Consider the following 23623-nt stretch of genomic DNA (forward strand, 5'->3'; position numbering starts at 1 on the left):
TGGGTTCTATTCAAAGTCAAGTCTCTTTGGACAGAAAATAGGTTTTTCATTCAGAAGCTCTAGAGCATGCTTTCTTCAATTCACAATCTTAATTCAAAATCCTGCAGCAACAGAAGCACTTGTAAGGCTAGGGGATCTCACCCTTCTTTAAAGAGGCTAAACTGTAGTTTAACTTCTGACGTTGGCATCACCAACAAGAAGACACTGGTTACCAAGATTGGCCAAGTGATCTGCAGACAGAAGTGGCTTATTAATGTTCTCTGACTAACTGTGTTAAAGGGTGTCAGATTAGAGCTGAAGTCAAAAGTAAGAAAGTGCATAATTCAGAGATCTGTCTCAGATTGCTACTGTGGGAAGGACTTTGCCAGCAAATGTTTCTGAATTTGAAGGCCCAGCAGCTACCCTTTACAGGGATTTGCTGGAACTACTAGTGAAATTAGGTTCAGTGGGATCATTCAACAGATGCAATTCAAGGATGGTTTTGGTAAGTAATTAAGTACACAAAAGTCATGATCCCTTGTTCAAAAGCATGCTCAAGAACCTTTTAAGAATCTGACCCCAAGTTCTCTGAAAAGACCTAATATCTGACTCTGGACAGTAATCAATCACTCCCCTGATCTTTTCTCTGCCCCGGCCTTTGACAAAGTCCAGTGCTTTTGAGTTTTGTTTTTTCTCACAAATTGAGATAACTTGTTCCCTTGCTTAACTATAGTAGAATGTATCACCGTATATCATCTTGTAGTGAATTTTAAATTTCACATTGGGAGAATTACTTGGGTGCTTTTATATTTCCAATAGGGAAATATAAAAATAAATAGTGTGGTACCTTTAAGGATGTTACAATCTAGTGGGAGCAACTTGTATGTTAATGGCTGATTATGATACAAGGCAACATGAAATAAGCATTAACTAGAGGACAGGCTCATCCATGGTAACACAGATAATGGAGCAATTAATTCTAACTGAAAGGGAATGAGAAGCTCCTGTGCAAAGGTGGTGGCATTTGAGAAAGTTACACAGAATAATTATAAGTTTTGAGGGACGACAGAGAAGAAAAAAGTGTTTCACTCCTAGAACAGAATTAGCATAAGCATATAGGTTCAATTCAAGAGATTTTTGGTTCTGTTTTGTTTTAATCTAACACCTGCAAGACACTATATAGTAGGCTATGGGAGAGATGCATACAGAAATGACACAAGTTTTCTTTTCTCCTATAGTTTAACTTCTGTTTAGAGAGAAAAGTCATTTCTATATGAATACATTTGAAGAGTTCATAACATATAGCTGACTGGAACAATGTAACTGAGTGGCAAGTCCTTTAAAATCTACAGCACATGAGACCAAGACCAGCACTTTTTTCAGAGGAAGTAAAGAAGGATTTCTAGGGGATATGGAGGTATGAGCTGTTTCATAAAAGGAGGATAAAATTTAACATGATAAATAAAGGGTATGGCTATTCAAAATTACAGGTATGGCATGAACAAGATCTAAAGGCAGAAATAATCCTGGCATGCTCATGTGATTGTGAAAGCACCAGTCTAGAGCACAAGGTGGTTTTGGCCTAATCTAGGAAGAGAAAAAATAGAAATTCATGTTTAGGTAAATTCATTGCCTGAAAAATTCAGGCAGACAAATTAAGTGGGCAAAGCAGTCTGAGCATATGATGAAAGATAGTAAAGGATACTCTGGCTCTGGTTCAACCAAAAGAAAGACACCACTAGGCTCTAGCCATTATCTAGAGCCATTATCATTCCTATAGTAAACTCTGCTCTAATGTTGCTAGACCCTCCCATTTGTTACAATGTGTCATTAAATTGAAACTATATATGTATAAATTAGAAATGTATAAATATATATATTCATAAGAAATTTTATAAATAAATGAATATAAAAAATAAATTTTAGAAATGTATTTGTTATATATTATATAATATATTTATTATTATATATAAATTATATTTATTTTATATTTTATAAATAAATATACATATAAATTAGAAATACATACATAGTAGTAGTGGTGGTGGTTTAGTCACTAAATTGTATCGAACTTTTGAGACCCCAGGGACTGTAGCCCTCCAGGATCCTCTGTCCATAGGACTTCCCAGGCAAGAATACTGGAGTGGGTAGCCATTTCCTTCTCCAGGGGATCTTCCTGACCCAGGGATCGTTCCCGCATCTCTTGTACTGGCAGGTGGTCTCCTGTGTTTCAGGTAGACTCTCTACCAATGGGGCTACCAGAGAGGACGTATGCATATAAATATATATATGTGTGTGTGTGTATGAATTAGAATGGATATATATATTAGAATATATATAAATAAATTGGAAAACAATTCTTAAGATAAAACAAAATTTTGTTCGTCAAAACCTACTTAGACACATAAGAATTCCCTGGGTCACATCTAGTATGTGGCCCATTGATTTTTAAACTCTGCTAAACTATAAAGGGTAAGGACGGCTGGAACTAAAGCTTTTGCGTTATATCCGATGGCCATTTAAGGTTACAAAACATAGAGGCAGCATAAGGAAAGTAGCGTGTTTTAACTAGGCACCAACAATGCCGGTGATTTGTATATGAAATCTATTAAAGGAAAGGGGATTGATAAGACCTACTGACTGCTATTAAAGTTTTTAAAATGTTTTTCTAGATAAATTCATCTTAGAAGTCTATCTGTTGTTTAACCTGGTAACAAGAAAAATTTACAACAAAAATTTGGAAATATTTATTGGCTCTGAATTCAACTGTCTCATTTGCCTTTAAGAAGAAAAACTGCAGCTATAAGACTCTTCTCCATGCTCATAGGGAAAGGATTCAAGTTGGGCCTGAAGGAGTGCTTGATAAGTGACTCTTTATTTGCCAGCACCATTAGGTGCCAACGTTGGATGCCACCATGACGTCTTGGTCAGGTTCATTTGCGTGCCTGTTGTGTCTTAGTCCACGAGCCTGGCTGACTTTGAAACCAGGTGGGGTTTGAGTGTTTGCAATAGATGCTTTGGGTCTAGTCAGTTTTTGAATTGATAGTTCGTAAGTCACTCACAAAAATATTATGTTAATTCACTCTTGGTTTAGGTTTTTTCCCAACCTAGTGTGAAAGAATTGAAATTGATATTAAAAACGTAACTTCTAAGCTTTCACATCGCAATCCAGTGACTTGTTATTTAACAAAAAAGCTCATATTTTCTCTCTCCTCTCAGGAATTCCTGACAGGTAGAGGATCTTAGTAACAGGGCAGAATTGGGTAGAATAAAATATTTCTCTTGGAGATTACAATATTCCACCTCTGTCTGATTGAAATGTAGCCTCCAGATGCTGCTTGCGTTACACTGAAAACCAGCTGCTAGATTTTAAGAGCAATGCAAATTCCTGAAATGTAACAGGGCTTCCTAATGCTGAGAAAACACTTAGAAGAGTATCAAATCTTGAAAATGTGCTAATGAGCCACAAAGTCTGATTAAAGCAAAGGTGCAATGTTCCAAAAACATGTTTTGTGATTTAGTTAAGTATGGCTTAGGTTTCATCATAGATGTGAGTACTTTAAATGCAGAGTGTGAAAAGATAAGAAAGTCTCAGTAATAAAAACAATTCACAATAGCTCCTTATTAAGTTATTTTCAGAAAAAAAAGTGTTAAGATCTGAGAACTGTACAAAAAAGGAAAGAAAGAGAAAAGCAGGCCACATATGCAGACCATTCACTCACTAAAATATGAACTATTAAGGCTTCATAACATAAAACATGACATTTCAAATTACTTAATTTGATTATTTATAAATAATAAGCCCAAGTTATGAGCAGATGTGAACAAAGATGAACATCTTCTGTTACTTAATTGTGGAGGATAGAATAGTTGGAAGTATTTTTCATAGACAATATCCCTCTGGGAGAGAAAATCCTCACATATTTCAGCTTTAGTTAAGATCAAACTGATCTAATTAGCATTTTCATCTAATTTATTGCTCAGAATTCCCTTTAGTGAGGCACGCTTTTGATAAATTTCAAGGAATGCTGTTTGCAGAAAAGTTTGGAATTAGACGTATAAAACCAAAATGAGAAGCTTTTTAAGATAAGCCAAAAATTATCTAGAAAACTAAAATGACAAAATTGGAAGGTCATAAACTATATTGTTATGTTAATAAGAAGATACAACTTACACAGAATAACTCAGGATTATTTTATATTTATTGTATTTGGGACACAGGACATAATTTACCTGGAGAATTTCAATTAAAGTTACACACAACTAATTAGAGAAAAAAGAATTTCTCGCTCTTCTGAGTGAATGATAATGCTGCTATATTGGTTAGTTATCTTGTAAGATCATTATATATCATAGAGGTATTGAAAAAATTATAATTAAATGTGTAAATAACTTTGTTTCATTTTTCTTTTCTGATTTCAGATGATAAAAATTCATTATGAATGAGTGTTCCCACAACACATTTCACACTGTGGACACTTCAGAATTTCACTTCCACTTCTTTGCATATGCAGAGATGGACTCCACACTATGGAGAATGAAACTATAAATTTAGTACCTCAGACAGGCATTATGAATATAAGAATGTGTTCACAACACATTACCAATATGATTACAAAACAGAAGCAAGATGTAGACACAATCTTGGTAGACTTTACCTAATTAATTTCCTATACAACAGTTTTCACTTGACTGAAAAGGGAACCACTGATGCATTACTCTTTTTACTTACAATTCTATTCCCAGAAGGTAGGAAAAAAAAAAAAAAACATATAATGCTGTACTTGATTTTGACCAATGAGAAAGAACCAATTAAATTTAATTTTAGGGAAGAGATGCTGAACTACTCTAACACAATTATATCCTTAAGCACACCTCATTGATAAAGCAACTACCGTGTACCCTATTTGTGACACTAGGGACTTTTGAGGAATTAGTATTAGAAATATCATTATCAAGGGTTGCAAATACACCCCCTTCCTCTTTCCTTAGTATATCTTAAGCGTTTCATTGCTTTAGAAATATTTTTAAAGACATAATGAGGAAACTATCCATCAAGATTCATTAATAATTTCTGTATCAACATGCTAGAAAAAGAGCAACGCTAATCATCAGTTTCCTACAGGCTTTATTAAGCTTACCTTGTGGTACAGTTCTTCAGAACTACCCCCAGTGAAGGTTAAGAAAGCTTATGTTTGTTAAATAATTTCAAGGAGCAGCTTCCTCTTTACCCAAATCACCCATCTTCATTCCTTCTACTGTTTTCACAAAATAAGTATGTACATTCAAATTTAATATATCCTATATTTAACATGAAGAACAATTCTCTAGGGAGAACCAATGATTTAAGTAAAGAGTTTCAAATATTTTAGGAATCATGGGTCCATGATCACCTCATGCTATGAAGTAATTAACAAAAAAAAATCAACCTGAGGTTTTCACAGATCCTAAGGAATTTTTTGCAAATAAAACTACTGCCATAATGACATAAAAATAGTTGGTTGTCCTCATTTAAATTGCATCCATTGTTTCTGAATTCATATGAATTCAAATGCTTCTTTGAATTTTCTGCAAGTTTCTTAACAGTGCTAAAATAAGACTGCCATTTAATGTGTCATTCAGAAACTAAGCATTTACTTGTTGATTTCAGAAAATATTAACTTGGGTGCCACAACCAAAACAAAATCTTGGATCCATATTTCTTAAGTAATCAAAGATTATGTGAAAGAACAAAATGGTGGTGTTTTGCAGAGACTGGGAAATAAGGCAGAAAGCATTTCTCTGGAGACATAGGACACGTTTGCTCTGCTTAAGCAAAGTAAACAAAAACCTGGGGTATCAATAGTACAGCTAAAAGAGGACTTGGAAACTATAACATACTTATCACATCTGGCCTAATTATATGTCCTAATAGCTCTAACATTAATAAACATTCATACATGGCTAAAGGCTGTGAGTAGTTTATAGAATGCATATATTTATAAAAAGTTTTTTTTTTCTCTGATGAATATATTTACTCCCCAGAGATAAATTTAAAATCACATGACCACAGGATTTAAGCACCTATCAGATAACAGCAATCTATTTCCAAGCAAACCACACAGACTGAGATTTTCTTTCCATATGGAAGAATATTTGGTAGCAATGTACATGCAAATATTGGGAAGAGAGCCACTGTAATTAAGGACAGAGACTTACCAGTGCTTGTCAGAAAGTTCACATTTCTCATCACACCTTCCGTGTAAGCCCCTGGCTCATAACTGTCCATTTCACCTGTGACAATGTGAGCAACTCTTGCTGCCCGTCCTCTGATGGCACCTGCAGCTCGGTCTAGATTATCAGCGTCCTGGTCTCTCAAGGCTATGATACATTTGTTGACATCTTCTAAGATATGGCTCTCTGTAAGTAAACAGATCAAATTAGTTTAGTGGGTTTGTTTCATTTTGTTTTTTTAATCACACAAATCTAGCATACTCTGTGTGCATGCGTGCTATGCCACTTCAATTTTGTCCAACTCTGTGTGACGCTATGGACTGTAGCCTGCCAGGCTCCTCTGTCCATGGGATTCTCCAGGCAAGAATACTAGAGTGGGTCGCCATGCCCTCCTCCAGGGGATCTTCCCAACCCAGGGATTGAACCTGTGTCTCTTAAGTCTCCCGCACTGACAGGAGTGTTCCTTCCGACTAGCACCACTACTGTAATTCATGTTAATTTCTGGTTGCACACAAGGTACACATTGGGAATGAAGGGCATTGACAACTAAGAAGAAAAAATACAGACAATTCTGCTTATTCCTTTTTTAAAAAGCACAACTCGTAAAATAAAAACTTTGCATTTTTATCATCAATTCTTATAGATTGTATCTGATTTTAGATTCTGATTCCAATAGATTAGATTTTAGATTTGAATGGTTTATAAATGGAAATTAAGGGAAGATTCTATATTAAAACAAAATAAAATATATAATGATGGAAGAGAATTCTAATTAAAGCAACATTATGCAGATTATCAAACTATACTAAACATAGAGAAAGACAAAACTACAGCATTCCATTCAACTACTATTCATTGATGTAAGCTATTTAATACAACTATAGAAAACTTATAAATTAGGAAATGATGAAAACTGTGAAATGTATAAATTTTATATTGTAAAGCAGCAACCTCACTACAACTGTGAAAAGACTCATATATAAAAAGGGCTTTATGAAGATTGATTGACTTGAAGAAAATGAATCCCAGAGAAACTTGCTCACTCTAAAGAGTAGCTCCAGACTTCTTTTTCTCCTTCCTTTTTTGCATGATTAGTGCATGAAGACATTAGTTATTAAGAAGAGAGTTATTAGTATAGTACAACAGTGTGATTTTCTTTTTCCTATAAAATGGTTAATGCTCCCAGACAAAACTAAGGAGTGGAGCTGAGTAAACATGTGGGATATCAACAAGCATGGGCAATGATATTTCTAAGAAATTAAAAGGATATTAAAAGAATGGTTTCTGTCTTTATTAAATGAATCCCCACCCAAAATATTTTAAGCCTCTATTACTCTAAAACATGCACAGAAAACAACTACAACAAAAAAGGCCTCAGTAATTCCATAACATATTGTTAACTTTTTCACTTTCTCTCTCCTCTCTGGACTTGCCGATTTTCTGCAGATAGGCTGCACAAGACAGGCATTCATAAGGCTATTTCTTTGCAGAGTCACACCTTCCTCTTATTGTGCAAAGCATAAAATCCCAACTATCAAAGAATATGATCCCCAGTGAACTTCTAAGACTTGATGTCTACTGATCCTCTGCAGGCCTCTTATGCTTCAGTTATATTTATTTTATAATTTTCCACACCTGCCATAATTTTTCAAGCCTCTGTGCCAGTGAGCATACTAGAACCTTGACCAAGACGGCTCTTTTGGGTTTCTAGACCCAACTTCACTTGGGTCTATATACGTGTTTGTGTATGTAGGCTTTTCCACACCAACTAGCAACTCTCTGTACACCAACTGGGTGATCTGGAATTCAACTCAATTTCAACACTATCTACCTGGAGATGTGTTCTTTCCAGGTGGCTCAGACAGTAAAGGATCTGTCTGCAAAGCAGGAGACCCAGGTTCAATCCCTTGGTCCAGAAGATGCCCTGGAGAAGGGAATGACAACCCACTCCAATATTCTTGCCTGGAGAATTCCATGGACAGAGGAGCCTGGCACACAGGAGTGCTACAGCCCATGGAGTCACAAAGAGTCAGACATGACTGAGCTACTAACACACACACACACACACACACACACACACACACACACACACCTGGAGATAGCATCAGATTCCACAGGTTCCACAGGTTAAGGGTTTGGTCTCACAAGACTACCACTTTCCACCCCTACTACAGACAGCAATCATAAGCCAAGACTTTTACCTCTGCTTCTGACTAACTGCTACAAACTAAAGGTTCCCATGACCCCCTCCTCAGACCTCAGACATGCATCCAAGTTGAGGTTGTTACATGTATTTCTGACTAACTGACTATAAATCAGAGGTTCCCACAACCTCCTTTTCAGGCATGATTAATTTACTAGAGTAGCTCAAAAAACTCAGAGAAACATTTCACTGACTAGATGTAGCTTTTATAACTCAGGAATGGCCAGATGGAAGAGAAGCAGAGAGGAAGGATAGGGAAAGACAGAGTTTCCACACCCTCTCTAGGAACATCACTTTCCCCAGGTCTCCATGGGTTCACCAACCTGGAAGCTCTCTAAACCCCATCATTTGGGGATTTTATGGAGGCTCTATTTCATAGGCTCGATTGATTAAATCATTGGCCATTGGAAATCAATTCAGCCTCCAGCTGCTCTTCCCTTCCCAGAAGTAAAGAGGAGGAACTGAAACCCTCTAATCACTTGGTGGTTTGCCCGGTCATTCAGCCTCTATCCTTGGGGGGTCGTTCCTCAAAATCACTTCATTAACATAACTAAAGACACCTTTATTGCTCTTATCACTTAGTGCATTCCAAGGGTTTTAGGGCCTTTGTGCCAGAAATAGGAAAATACCAAATCAGTCAGTTCAGTCTCTCAGTCCTGTCCAAATCTTTGTGACCCCATGGACTACAGTAGGCCAGGCCTCCCTGTTCATCACCAACTCCCAGAGTTTACTCAGAACTCATATACATTGAGTCGGTGATGCCACCCAACCATCTCATCCTCTGTTGTCCCCTTTTCCTCCTGAGTTCAATCTTTCCCAGAATCAGGGTCTTTCCCAATGAGTTGGTTCTTCACATCAGGTGGCCAAAATATTGGAGTTTCAGATCCAGCATCAGTCCTTCCAATGAATATTCAGGACTGATTTCCTTTAGGATGGACTGGTTGGACCACCTTGCTGTTCAAAGAACTCTGAAGAGTCTTCACCGGCACCAAAAGCATCAGTTCTCTGGTGCTCAAGTTTTTATACAGTCCACTCACATCCATACTTGACTACTGGAAAAACCATAGCTTTGACTAAATAGACCTTTATCAGAAAAGTAATGTCTCTTCTTTTTAATATGCTGTCTAGGTTGGTCATAACTTTTCTTAAAGGAGTGAGGTCCTTTATTTCATGGCTGCAGTCACCATCTGCAGTGATTTTGGAGCCCCAAACAATAAAGTCACTGTTTCCCCATCTATTTGCTGTGAAGTGATGGGACCAGATGCCATGATCTTAGTTTTCTGAATGTTGAGTTTTAAGCCAACTTTTTCACTCTATTCTTTAACTTGTATCAAGAGGCTATTTAGTTCTTCACTTTCTGCCATAAGGGTAGTGTCATCTGCATATCTGAAGTTATTAATATTTCTCTCAGCAATCTTGATTTCAGCTTGCGCTTCATCCAGCCTGGCATTTCACATGATGTTCTCTTCATATAAGTTAAATAAGCAGGGTGACAATAGACAGCCTTGATGTACTCCATTCCCGATTTGACCAGTCTGTTGTTCCATGTCCAGTTCTGTTGCTTCTTGACCTGGATACAGATTTCTAGGAGGAAGGTAGGTGGTCTGGTATTCCCATCTCTTAAAGAATTTTCCACAGAATGTTGTGATTCACATAGTCAAAGGCTTTGGCATAGTCAATAAAGCAGAAATAGATGTTTTTCTGGAACTCTCTTGCTTTTTCGATGATCCAGAGGATGTTGGCAATTTGATCTCTGGTCCCTCTGCCTTTACACAATGCAGCTTGAACATCTGGAAGTTCACGGTTCATGTACTATTGAAGCCTGGCTTGGAGAAATTTGAGCATTACTTTGCTAGCATGTGAGACGCATGCAATTGTGCAGTAGTTTGAGCATCTTTGGGATTCCCTTTCTTTGGGATTGGAATGAAAACTTAACTTTTCCAGTCCTGTGGCCACTGCTGAGATTTCTAGATTTGCTGGCATATTGAGTACAGCACTTTAACAACATCATCTTTTAGGATTTGAAATAGTTCAACTGGAATTCCATCATCTCCACTAGCCTTGTTCCTAGTGATGCTTCCTAAGGCACACTTGATTTCGCATTCCAGGATGTCTGTCTCTAGGTGAGTGATCACACCATCATGATTATCTGGGTCATGAAGATGTTTTCTGTATAGTTCTTCTGTGTATTTTTTCCACCTGTTCCTAACAACTTTTGCTTCTGTTAGGTCCATATCATTTCTGTCCTTTATTGTGCCCATCTCTGCATAAAAATTTCCCTTGTTGTTTCTAAATCTTGAAGAGATCTCTAGTCTTTCCCATTCTATTGTTTTCCTCTATTTCTTTGCATTGATCACTGAGGAAGGCTTTCTTATCTCTCCTTGCTATTCTTTGGAACTCTGCATTCAAATGGGTATATCTTCCCTTTCCTTCTTTGCCTTTTGCTTCTCTTCTTTTCATAGTTGTTTGCAAAGCCTCCTCAGACAGCCACTTGTCTTTTCGCATTTCTTTTCTTTGGGGATGGTCTTGATCACTCCCTCCTGTACAATGTCATGAACCTCTGTCCATAGTTCATCAGGCATTCTATCAGATCTAGTCCCTTAAATCTATTTCTCAGTTCTACTGTATAGTCATAAGGGATTTGGTTTAGGTCATATCTGAATGGTCTAGTGGTTTTCCCTACTTTCCTCAATTTAAGTCTGACTTTGGCAGAGTTAAGGAGTTCATGATCTGAGCCACAGTCAGCTCCCGATCTTGCTTTTGCTGACTGTATAGAGCTTCTCCATCTTTGGCTGCAAAGAATACGATCAATCTGATTTCAGTATTGACCATCTGGTGATACCCATGTGTAGAGTCTTCTCTTGTGTTATTGGAAGAGGGTGTTTGTTATGACCTGTGCCTTCTTTTGGCACAACTCTATTAGCCTTTGCCCTGCTTCATTCTGTACTCCAAGGGGAAATTTGCCCATTACTCCAGGTATTTATTGGCTTCCTACTTTTGTATTCCAGTCCCCTATAATGAAGAGGACATCTTTTTTGGGTGTTAGTTCTAGAAGATCTTGTAGGTCTTCATAGAACCATTCAACTTCAGGTTTTCAGCATTATTGGTCAGGGCATAGACTTGGGTTACTGTGATATGGAATGGCTTGCATTGGAAATGAACAGAGGTCATTCTGTCGTTTTTGAGATTGCATCCAAGTACTGCATTTCGGACTCTTGTTGACTATGATGGATACTCCATTTCTTTTAAGGGGTTCTTGTCCACAGTAGTAGATATAATGATCTTGTGAGTTAAATTCACCCATTCCTGTCCATTTTAGTTAGCTGATTCCTAACATGTTAATGTTCACTCTTGCCATCTCCTGTTTGATCTCTTCCAATTTGCCTTGATTCATGGATCTAACATTCCAGGTTCCTATGCAATATTGCCTTTTACAGCATTGGACTTTACTTCCATCACCAGTCACATCCACAGCTGGTTTTTTTTTTTTTTTTTTTTTTTTTCTGCTTTGGCTCCGTCCCTTCATTCTTTCTGAAGTTATTTCTCCACTGCTCTCCAGTAGCATATTGGGCACCTACTGACCTGGGGAGTTCATCTCTCAGTGTCCTGTTCTTTTGCTCTTTCCTACTGTTCATGGGATTCCCAAGGCAAGAATACTGAAGTGGTGTGCCAATCCCTTCTCCAGTGGACCACGTTTTGTCAGAACTCTCCACCATGACCAGGCCGTCTTGGGTGGCCCTACACAGCATGACTCATAGTTTCATTGAGTTAGACAAGGCTGTGGTCCATGTGATCAGATTGGTTAGTTTTCTATGATTGTGGTTTTCAGTATGTCTACCCTCTGATGGAGAAGGATAAGAGGCTTATGGAAGCTTCTTGATGGGAGAGACTGATTGATATGTAATTCTTATTCCAAACCATAATATCACAATTGCCAATCCCCTCTGGCCTGCTTGCTCATAATATTCTTTCAAAACACTAGTTAAATGCCCTGCCTCAGGACAGGCAAATTCAGTTCCATGATGTTTGGGTTTCATATAAAATAGTTTACATGTTTTCATTAGAGTTTCTTTCTGTGTTTTAATGAGGTACAAATGAAACTATTTCTCCAGTAGACTGGCAAATAAATACAAGTGCAGGAATTTTATCTTATTCCTTGAGGTATCTAGCCCTTGGCACAGTACAGGGCATCTGTCAGGATAATGTCTATTGAATGAATGAATGAATTCTTCTTATAAGACGCACCTGGGGATAGTAAATTATTTTGTCTAAATCCTAAATTATGGGTTATAAACATTGTTAGACACATTTCTGTAGCCTTAAATTTAGTCAATTTAACCAATATTAAGGGCAGTAAGTTCATTTGAATAAAAAAGATTAAGTACTGAAAACCTTCATTATAAATTCACTGGAGTTTTAACCTAATTTGTGGCATTCAGTTATGAATGTGTCATTAAGGCTTATAATAAATCCAGGCACAGTCCCATCTCAACAGAAAGCACATGTGTATCATCACCATCATGTTTCCCCTGGAACTGAAGTACAAGTATAAATGTGGAAGGAATAATAATTACCAGTTTTTAAGAAATCCACAGATGCACCCTTTAATGACACATTAAGAAACGGTTACTTTTCAAGTATGCTGGTAAGATTTAAAAAAATAAAAAGCAAACAACATATATGTACTCAATAAATGTTTAATCTGTATTCACTATGGTTGCTTAATTTTAGATTGCAGAGCTGTTTTTGCTCAGTTCTATGAAAGTAAAAAGATATTTAGGAAAGAAAAAACATTGCTCATTCTTAGAAGATTAATGATCTAATAAACTCAGTAACTTCTGTTTAATTAAAGGTGATATCATAGCTGTCATGAACTATTTTTTTCTATGATTTTGCACAGGAAAAATGCACAAGGGATATTCACTAACAATGATTAAATGTTCACTTTTTCTATAAAACAAGGCAATATATACTTACAAATTATTTTATTACTTTAAGCAGAGAATAAAAAATATAGTAAGAATTTTTCTGATTCTTTTTTTCTTGGCCTTATAGAAGTTTGTGTGGTTATTGCTTTAGATTGAGCAACACAGTCAAAAGCTGTGGTGTTAATTATGGTGAAGAATTATAGAGGTAGAGTCAGATATGAAAATAAAAACCTTACATGAAAATATAAATGTAAAATAAGGGAAATAAATGACAAGAGGCATGTAACAGAGTTTCTCTGAAGCAGTTATATTGAGAACATTGGAGATGATGACTAAATGATCTTTTGAATTACTAATATTAAATATAGCACAGAAACATTAAGAAAGGTTTTTGCAAGATTTCCATTATTGTGACACTTCACCATTATGCTGAATGTTTCACAAAATGCCAGCAACAATTATTTGCATGAAATGCTAAACATAGAGTGCCAGAAAAAGAAAAAAAAAGAATGGGCACCTCCCACATACACAATAACTAAACATTAAGCTAATTTCTTAAAAACAATTATTTCTTTACTAGTCATATTTCAGGTGAATTTAAGTAATTAAAAAGGCCTTCATGATAGCTGAATGTTTTAGGTCTAGCTTTATAACCCCACATCTCTAGCAAGGAAATAAAACACCAAATACTCTGTGAAAAACTTTCTACTGATATGTCGTAAGTCTTTGCTGTTGGAATGAGTTTACTCTTTTGTTGTTGTTGTTTAGTCATTTAGCCATGTCCGACTTTTGTGACCCCATGGACTGAAGCCCTCCAGGCTCCTCTGTCCATGGGATTTTCCAGGCAAGAATATTGGAGTGGCCTGCCATTTCTTTCTTCAGGGGATCTTCACCTCCCAGGGATCCAATGTACATCTCCTACATTAGCAGGCAGATACTTTACCACTAAACCACCAGGGAAGCTCTTTAGACATATGAAAATCATTAGGAATTCCACTTCCAAATTTACTTTTTTCTCAATTACAGGCATACCTGAACTCAACAATTATGTAATTTTTACAATAAGGTTTAAAAGAAAGAAAATGTTATTATAAAACAAGTATATTCAGCAACTGTTGACCCTTGAACAATATTGGGGTTAACTTGTATATAACTTGTAGCTGAGTCTCCATATCCCCAGTTCCTCTGCAGATTCGACAAACCCCAGATGGTGTAGTACTGTGATATTTACTATTGAAAATTATCCTTGTGTAAGTGGACCTGTGCAGTTCAAACCCATGTTTTTCAAAGGTCAACTGTATTATACATTTTGAAGGATTGGTTGAAGATATGTCTTAATCGCTTCAGGGTGTCAGCTTAACATTTGATTTGGGGTGAGTGATGAAATGTCTTAGTATTACTGAAAATCCTGAATCACATTATTTTAAGAGCATAGAATTGCTGAACTACTAGCAATTTCTATTGCTCATTTTATAGCTATTCTGAGATGCAAAGGGTGATTTCTGTTTTGCTGGAAAACAGTAATAAACAGGGCAATAAATGAACTGATCTTAGACGACAAGTTATCTCATTTGTTGCAGACTTCTCTGGGTGATTCCTTCTCTAGTCACTGCAGCAAGTATAGTCACAATAAAATTTTGAAATACATATAAATGCTTTCTATGATTTTTAATTCTTCAGTTTTCTACAAAGATAGAACTTGCCTCAGGGAGAGTAGAAACAAACAAAATCCAGTGAGAAGTTAATTTATTGACTTTTAACCTCTAAAGCAGAATTGTATAAATCCATAGTCCAAAGAACAGACCTAAAGTGGAAGCACATTTCATTTGCAAAAGCCATACTTAGTTGAGGGGTTGTTGTTCAGTTGCTCAGTCGTGTCTGACTCTTTACAGCCCCAGGACTGCAGCACACCAAGTTTCCCTGTCCTTCACCACCTCCCAGAGCTTGCTCAAACTCACGTCCATTGAGAGGTAAAAGTTGCTTTCTTTTAATTCCCAAAGCTGGGCTTTGAATAGATCAATGGCAAAACCTAAAGAGGTAGAGTGTCTTTGCTATAATCCATTGAATGGGGAATAATATACCACCAACTGTTTCTTCCCCTGATAAATGCATATGTAAAACAAAATTCTGAGAAGAAGAGAGAAAAGAATATTTTAATAAAGAGAAAACTTTTATTCTAAAGAGACTGTGTTTTAAGCCAAAAGAGTTAGAATTCTATTATTGGCAAGATAAAGATTAGCAGCCCATTGTACATGAGCTCAGAGATTTAACTGATTTTAATTACAAGAAAATAAGTTTTCATTTTTGCACACTTGGATCTATACCTGTAAATTTAAAATTCGTTACATAGGCAACTACACAATAATTTTATTTTCTCTTTTAACAAAACACATGAAGCTAAAAAGCCAATGGAAAACACAGGCATATGTTAAATTGCTGTTTGTGTATCTACCTAAAGGTGGCCAAAATATCTTTTTAGTAAGATTTGATCTTGAAAATTGTTCTCCAAATTAACTAATATCCTACATAAAGATTTAGGTAAGTGCTATTTTGAGAATAAAGAACATGTATGTAGCTAAATGCAAAACCTCTTGAAATTTTGCATCCCTTTTCTACATCCTTAAAACCTTCCTCTATCTCCTTTCCTGAGACTAAGTATTATGATGTGTTAGAAAATGTAAATTATATAGAAGATAAATAGGCAAATCCCTGTCTGTAAAATGTTTACAATCCAGTAACCAGAAGAATTACTTTCTAATTTTTTAAAAATTTTAATTTAAGTATATTTGATGTAAAATATTATATAAGTTGCAGGTTTAGAATATACTGATTTACAATTTTTGAAAATTTTACTCAATTTATAGTTATTATAAAATACGGTTAAGAATTACTTTCTTTCATCATCTTTTATTCTTCCCCAAAGATAATAGTCAAAATTATCCTTTCATCTTATCATTTTATCATCAAGTTTTGTTAGTCTTTATCAGTTTGTTAAATTTTAAAGTTTGCTCAATTTCACTATAAGCCATTTATTCTTCATTGGACCTGAACCAGCTCAACTTACTTGACACACTTCTGACAGCAATCAAAAGGAACATAAAGATTGTTATTCCCAAACTAGTTCTTTACCAAACTATACTTAAAGGAATTCTGAAGAATTTATGCAGATATAATTCTATAGAAATAAAACATACACAGAAAGCCACTGAAGCTTTCATATTTCTTTTCATAAGTCTTAAGTAGGCTGTTATAACAGTTTTCTTTGTGAAGTAAAGACTAGTTAAAAGCTTAAAAACAGGCAAAAGGTACTCCTGCTTGTCCTCAGACATTGAGAGCCAAGCATACCTGGCAGACATCTAATTCTCCATCAGTGTGTATCTTTTTTCCACCCGCTATTTACTATTGGTTAGGAAATTTTACAATTCTGTAGATGCTCAATTTGTTTAAAAGAGATAGCAAAGCCAGTAATTCTTGGCCCATAGGAATGCAAATAAATGTTTGACAGAGATGGGAATAATTTTTATGGAAAACAATACCCTAAAGCTTACATTTTTACTACTCTGTCAGACCATTAGCCAGTTTTTCTCTAAGATATTTTATTTAGCCATTCCTTCTTTATTCAATTCTCTTTAAACAAGCATTATTGTGTCTCCCAATAATAAACTTATAACGCTTTAAATCTGTAAAAATCTTGCTTTCGATTTTGAAAAATTATACATTGTGTATTTTGTCTTGGTAGCTACTACTTTTTCAAGTAGTTTTTCTATCCAGGGGAAAAATGTGAATGATAAATTAAATGTGGAATCATAAATCTATATGTAAGATGCAAAACTTTAAAACTCCTAGGAGAAAATCTAGGTTAACTTTGAATTTAGAAATGACTTTTTAAATACTACACCAAAAGTAAAAAAAAAAAAAAAAAGCAAAGAAAGAAAGAAAAATTAACAAAGTGGACTTAACAAAAATTTGAAACATCTGCTCTGTGAAAGGCACTGTTAAGTGAATGAAAAGGCAAGCCACAGATTAGGGGGGGAAAATGCAAAATACATCTGCCAAAGGACTGGTATTCTAAATCCACAAAGAATTCTTAAAATTCAAAAATAAAAATAAAACAAAAATATCTAAAAATGTTAGAATAAGATACAACCAGACACCCAAAGAAAACATACAGATGAAAAATAAGCATATGAAAATAGGCTTAACATTACATATCATCAAGGAACTGCAATTAAAACAGTGAGATATGCAATTAAAACTGCACAACTATTAGAATGACCAAAATTCAGAACCCTGAGATACCAATACTGAGAGATTTTGGAGCAACAGGAACTCTAATTCATTGCTGTTGGAAATGCAAAACTGTATGGCCACTTTGAAAGCCAATTTGGTATTTTTTTTTTTTTTTTAATAAGACCTAACAAGCTCTTAACATATGAACTAGCAGTTGTGGTATTTACTCAATGTCCTTGGTATTTACTCAAATGAGTTGAAAGCTTACATCTACACAAAACCTTCACATGAATATTTATTGAAGTTTGGCTTATAATTACCAAAACTTGCAAGCAACCATTCTCTGTCAACAGTAGAATGGATAAGGAAACTGTTATACATTGATACAATGGAATATTAAACAGCAATGAAAAATTAAACAGCAATGAAAACAAATCAGCTATTCAATATCAAGCTACAAAAAGACATGGGGGAAATTTAAATACATATTAATAATGAATTAAGTCAATACGAAAAGGTTACATACTGTGGTATTTCAGCTATATGACATATTGGAAAAGGCTAAAACTAGGGACAAGTAAAAAAAAAAAAAAAATTCAGTGATTGCCAGGGTTTTATTGGTAAAAAGAGAGGAATGAATTGATGTAACACAGGGGATTTTCAGCATAGTTAAACTATTCTGTATGATACTGTCATGATGGATACATGTCATTATTACATTTATAAAATTCATAAAATTTATAACACAGAGTGAACCCTAATGTAAACTATATAATATAGTTAATAAATAAATATTGGGTCAACAATTCTAACAACAAAGGAGATTCTTCAGACACTCAGTATTCCGTGCCAAGTCCACTTTAGACCTTTAAAAAGCACTGCGTTCGGTTTCTAAACTGGAAGAAAACTATTAATGTTCAATCTTACATACTCAATATCATTCATAACTTACAAATATCTACAATTAATGTAGCAGTAGTTTTGAACATTCTCCAACTTTCCAAGAATACAACGAAGAAAAAAATTTGATCCTTTCCCTAACTCTTTCTTAGCTTTTACACAGTAACATCTCTGATCACCAATTTGCTTTTTAACAAATAATTCTGGAAAGCCTGTTTTCCATAATGTGTACATGTTAAGGAACACATGCACATTATTTCATCAAATTCTTATAACAATCCTAAGGAATAGGTCTCTTATTTACATTTTTTTAAATTAATAAACCTTATTTTTAAGGGAAGTTTTACATTCATAGTAACATTGACTAGGAAGTATCAAAGTTCCTACTTACCCTGTATCCACAGTCTCCCCAATATCAACATACTCAACCAGAGTAGTATATTTTTTATAATCCATGAATCTACACTGACACATCATTATCACCCAGTGTTCATAGTTTGATACATTAGAGTTCACTCTTGTTATTTTACAGTCCTTGGATCTGAACAAATGTATAATGACATATATCCACCACCATAGTATCATGCAGAACAGCTGCAGCGCCCTAAGAATTACTCTAACCATTCACCTACCCCCCTAACCCCTGGCAACCACTGATATTTTTACTGTCTCCATAGTTTTGCTTCTTCAGAATGTCACATAATTGGAATCATGCAGTATGTATCTTTCTCAGATTGGCTTCTTTCATTTAGCAATATACACAAGCTTCCTCCATGGCTTGCTGGCTCATTTCTTTTTAAAACTGGATAATATTCCTTTGCTGGGATATGCTACAGTTTATTTATTCATTCACCTACTGAAGGACATTTTGATTGCATCCAGGTTTTAACAATTATGAAAAAGGGCTGCTATAAACATCTGTGTGCATGTTTTTGTATGGATGTAAGTTTTCATTTCATTTTGGTAATTACCAAGGAGTGTGATTTCTAGATCATATGTTGAATATGCTTTTAGCTTTCTTAGAAACTGCCAAACTGCCTTCCAAAGTAACTGTACCACCTTACCTATCAGTTTTAAAGATGAAGAAATCAAGTCTTTGAGCAGAAATGCACCTTTCCAGAATTCATAGTTACATTAATTGAGCCATAACTCAAAATCAAGTTTGTCTCACTTACTAAGGTCCTAGAAATGCTAGGTTCTCATCTGACTTTAAAATAGAGTAATTCTATAATTATATTATTCAGCTAACTTAAATGTACAATGGGAAGGAGAAATTGTAGACTTAAAATATTTTCTAAATTTTATAAAACTGTTGTAAAAGTTTGTTATACTATTATATAACTGAATGCATTAATAAGTTTTCACATTAATTCTAATTGGAATGAAATACAATCTAAGCATATTTAGAGGGATACTTTTAATTCTATAAAGCTTACATGGCCAGTGCTCTACTAATGTCAATATCTGGGATCTGTATAGAGACGTTAGCTTCCCTATTGGCTCAGATGGTAAAGAATCTGCCTGCAATATGGGAGACTCAGGTTCGATCCCTGGGTTGGTAAGATCCCCTGGAGAAGGGTACCTGCTCTAGTACTCTCGCCTGGAGAATTCCATGAAAAGGGAACCTGAAGCATTCTAGAGACACGAACGGAGAAGATAGCCATAGAAGAAGAAATTAGCAAATGCAGTTTAATGCCTCAGCCTTTTGGCTATTCTGATGTCAAAGCAAAAGTCCAGGTTATTGCATTTTATGCTTCATTCATCTTGACAAAACAGACAGAAAAAGTAAACCAAACCTTAGGTTTTCTCATTCAATCCTTACTTTCTTGCACTGACTCCCCCTAGACTGAATTTTTGCTTAATTGTCCCATTGTTTCTCCTCCCATAGACCAGGAACACATTAACATCTAGTATCGAAGTACTGAGTTAAAAAAAAAAAATTAGCTTTGAGGATATTACCAGACTGAACATCAGGACTGTCAGCAGGAACAGACAGTAGTGAGCAATTCTCCCATATTATGCAATAAAACCATTCAGTTTCTGCACATTGGATGCTAAAGTTGCATGCCTTTGTTGCTGGAGACTCTTGTAAGGAAAACAGTCAGTATTCATTTGGGTGCTATTCCTTGCTTATAGTTCAAAATGCAGAACAACTTGGGTGTCTAATTGTGAAGTTTTTAATTTTGGGCACAGAGAGAAGAAATCCTGAACTATTTTTAACGACTTCCTTGAGATATATGAAACATATAGTAGGACAGAAACTCAAAGAATAAAAAGTACATAAAGTGGCAAATATACAGAAAAAAATGATTAACAAATGAATGGTCTGTAATCTGGAAAAAGAAATGTAAATAATATGTATTTCTTTCTTTCCTTATTTTTCCAGAATATTAAGTATGTAATTTGATTGCTTCAATCACTTTCTAAAAACATTTTTCATATTAAAAAGAAAAGAAGGGGGTAATAATTAAAAAGAAAAAAATGAGGGTAACAATTAAAAAGGACAAGGCTGTTACTGGATATACACCTTAGGGAAGTTCATTTTCCTAGTCAGAACATTTATTTTAAACTCAGTCACAATGTTCTTTGGTTGAACTTTATATTTCTCTTATATTTGGCTCTCAGATGCACAAAAATTTACAAAGTAGACTTCATGAAATAAATTCTCTTTCTCAGTCATTAATAACTGTTTCATGGAACTTGTTAAAACATGGAATTTGCCATGCATGTGGATAAGACCACGAGGTTAGAAGCAAATACAAGGTGTGATTTCCAACCCCCAAATTGGTGTTATTCACAAAATATTCTGGATCAGCATGATTTTTTTTTAAACAATATTGAAATCACTACAAAACTACAAGTAATTGGACAGTACATTATAAGGACTGATAAAAAGTGAAGGGTAAAACATATGCTTCCCAAGTGGTGCTAGTAGTAAAATTCCACCTGCCAATGCAGCAGTGAGACACAAGAGATGTGAGTTTAATCCCTGAGTTGGGAAAATCCCCTGGAATAGGAATTGGCAACCCACTCCAGTTTTCTCACCTAGAAAATTCTATGGACAAAGGAGCCTGGCCAGCTACACAGTCCTTTGGGTCACAAAGAGTCAAACACGGCTGAGTGACTGAGCACCCGAAACATACTGCTTATAATATATGGGTACTATCTTCCAGGGAATGAGATATACTTCATATCAACTCAGATTTCTAAAGTGTCTGTGTCTATTTTTTTAAACTTTTTTAAATTTTATATTGGAGTACAGTTGATTGGGCAAGTTATGACCAACCTAGATAGCATATTAAAAAGCAGAGACATTGCCAACAAAGGTTCGTCTGGTCAAGGTTATGATTTTTCCAGTGGTCATGTATGGATGTGAGAGTTGGACTGTGAAGAAAGCTGAGTGCCGAAAAATTGATGGTTTTGAACTATGGTGTTGGAGAAGACTCTTGAGAGTCCCTTGGACTGCAAGAAGATCCAACCAGTCCATCCTGAAGGAGATCAGTCCTGGGTGTTCACTGGAAGGACTGATGTTGAAGCTGAAACTCCAATACTTTGGCCACCTCATGCAAAGAGTTGACTCATTGGAAAAGACCCTGATGGTGGGAGGGGTTGGGGGCAGGAGGAGAAGGGGACAACAGAGGATGAGATGGCTGGATGGCATCACTGACTCGATGGGCATGAGTCTGGGTAAACTCCGGGAGTTAGTGATGGACAGGGAGGCCTGGCGTGCTGTGATTCATGGGGTCGCAAAGAGTCGGACACGACTGAGCGACTGAACTGAACTCAACAGTTGATTAACAATGTTGTGTTAGTTTCAAGTATACAGTATAGTGATTCAGTTACACATATACACATATCTATTCTTTTTCAAATTCTTTTCCCAATTGGGTTGTTATGGAGTATTGAGCAGAATTTCCTGTGCTATACAGTAGTAGGTCCTGTCACTTATCCGTTTTAAGAATAGCGGTACGGGGCTTCCCTGGTGGCTCAGTGATAAAGAATCCACCTGCTAATGCAGAAGGCACGGTTTTGATCTCTGGTCTGGGAAGATCCCACATGCAAATAAATTCATGTGCCAGAACTACTGAACCTAGGATCCCAGGATCCACAACTACTGAGCCCATGTGTCACAACTACTGAAGCCTCTGTGTCCTAGAGCCTCTGCTTTGCAGCAGGAGAAGACTCTGCAATGAGAAGCCCACACACTGAAATTAGAGAGGAGCCCCTGCTTGCTGCAACTAGAGAAAGCCTGCGCAGCAACGAAGATCCAGAACAGTCAAAAATAATAAATAAATAAGTAAAATTTAAAAAAATAGCAGTGTGTACATGTCAATCTCAAACTCCCTGACTATCCCTTCCCCAACACTTCACCCCTTTTTGTGAACATAAGTTCTTTTCCTAAGTCTGATCCTGCGATCTCATTCCTGGGCATATATCCAGTGAAGAACATAATCCAAAGGATACATACACTCCAATCTTCATTGCAGTGCTATTTACAACAGCCAAGACATAGAAGTAACCTAAATGTTCATCAACAGAGAAATCAATAAAGAAGATGTGGTACATATACACAATGGAATATTACTCAGCTATTATAAAGAATGAAATAATGCAATTTGCAGCAACATACATGGATTTTGAGATTATCACACTGAGTAAAGTAAGTCAGAGAAAGAGAAATATCATATGATAGCATTTAAATGCAATAAAAAATGATACAAATGAACTTATTTATAAAAAAGAGTCTGTGTTTATTATTTACTTCTCCATGGAATATCTTCATGAAGTTCTTACAATGCAATCTAGAAAATTCTGTAATGGATCCAACTCTAACCTGCTTTTAACCTTTGTACTCTTTCCCAATGTCAACAGTGTCATAATTTTTCTCTAAAGAGTTCTCTTTTTCTTGTTGTATTATGCGTTTATATGCTGTAATTTGATTTTCTAATTTAACTCTGAAAAATAAACTGAATCCAAAATGTTATTGAATAAAAAATGATTTATTCAGATATTAAAAGAATACTAAAAATCTCTTGGTTAGATCTAGTTTGTTTGTTTGTTTTCTTTTTTCTCCTAATAGGTAAGATGTAATTTGGAAAAAATAATTAACAATGCAATTTACAGAACTTAATTTTAAAAGTATTGAGATCTCTAAGTGAAACTAGATGAA

General features: G+C 35.6%; 1 protein-coding gene across 1 annotated transcript in view; it reads right to left on the bottom strand.

The window, feature by feature from the left end:
- The window catches only part of CTNNA3 (catenin alpha 3), a 1844203-nt gene that overhangs the window by 479669 nt on the left and 1340911 nt on the right, over positions 1 to 23623 (bottom strand). Inside the window, exon 13 of the mRNA XM_061163003.1 lies at positions 6178 to 6378. Coding sequence (XP_061018986.1) covers positions 6178 to 6378 — 201 coding nt within the window. The remainder of the gene's footprint in view (positions 1 to 6177; positions 6379 to 23623) is intronic.

Source organism: Dama dama, chromosome 15 (genome assembly GCF_033118175.1).
Source record: "Dama dama isolate Ldn47 chromosome 15, ASM3311817v1, whole genome shotgun sequence".
Classification (NCBI taxonomy): Eukaryota; Metazoa; Chordata; class Mammalia; order Artiodactyla; family Cervidae; genus Dama; species Dama dama.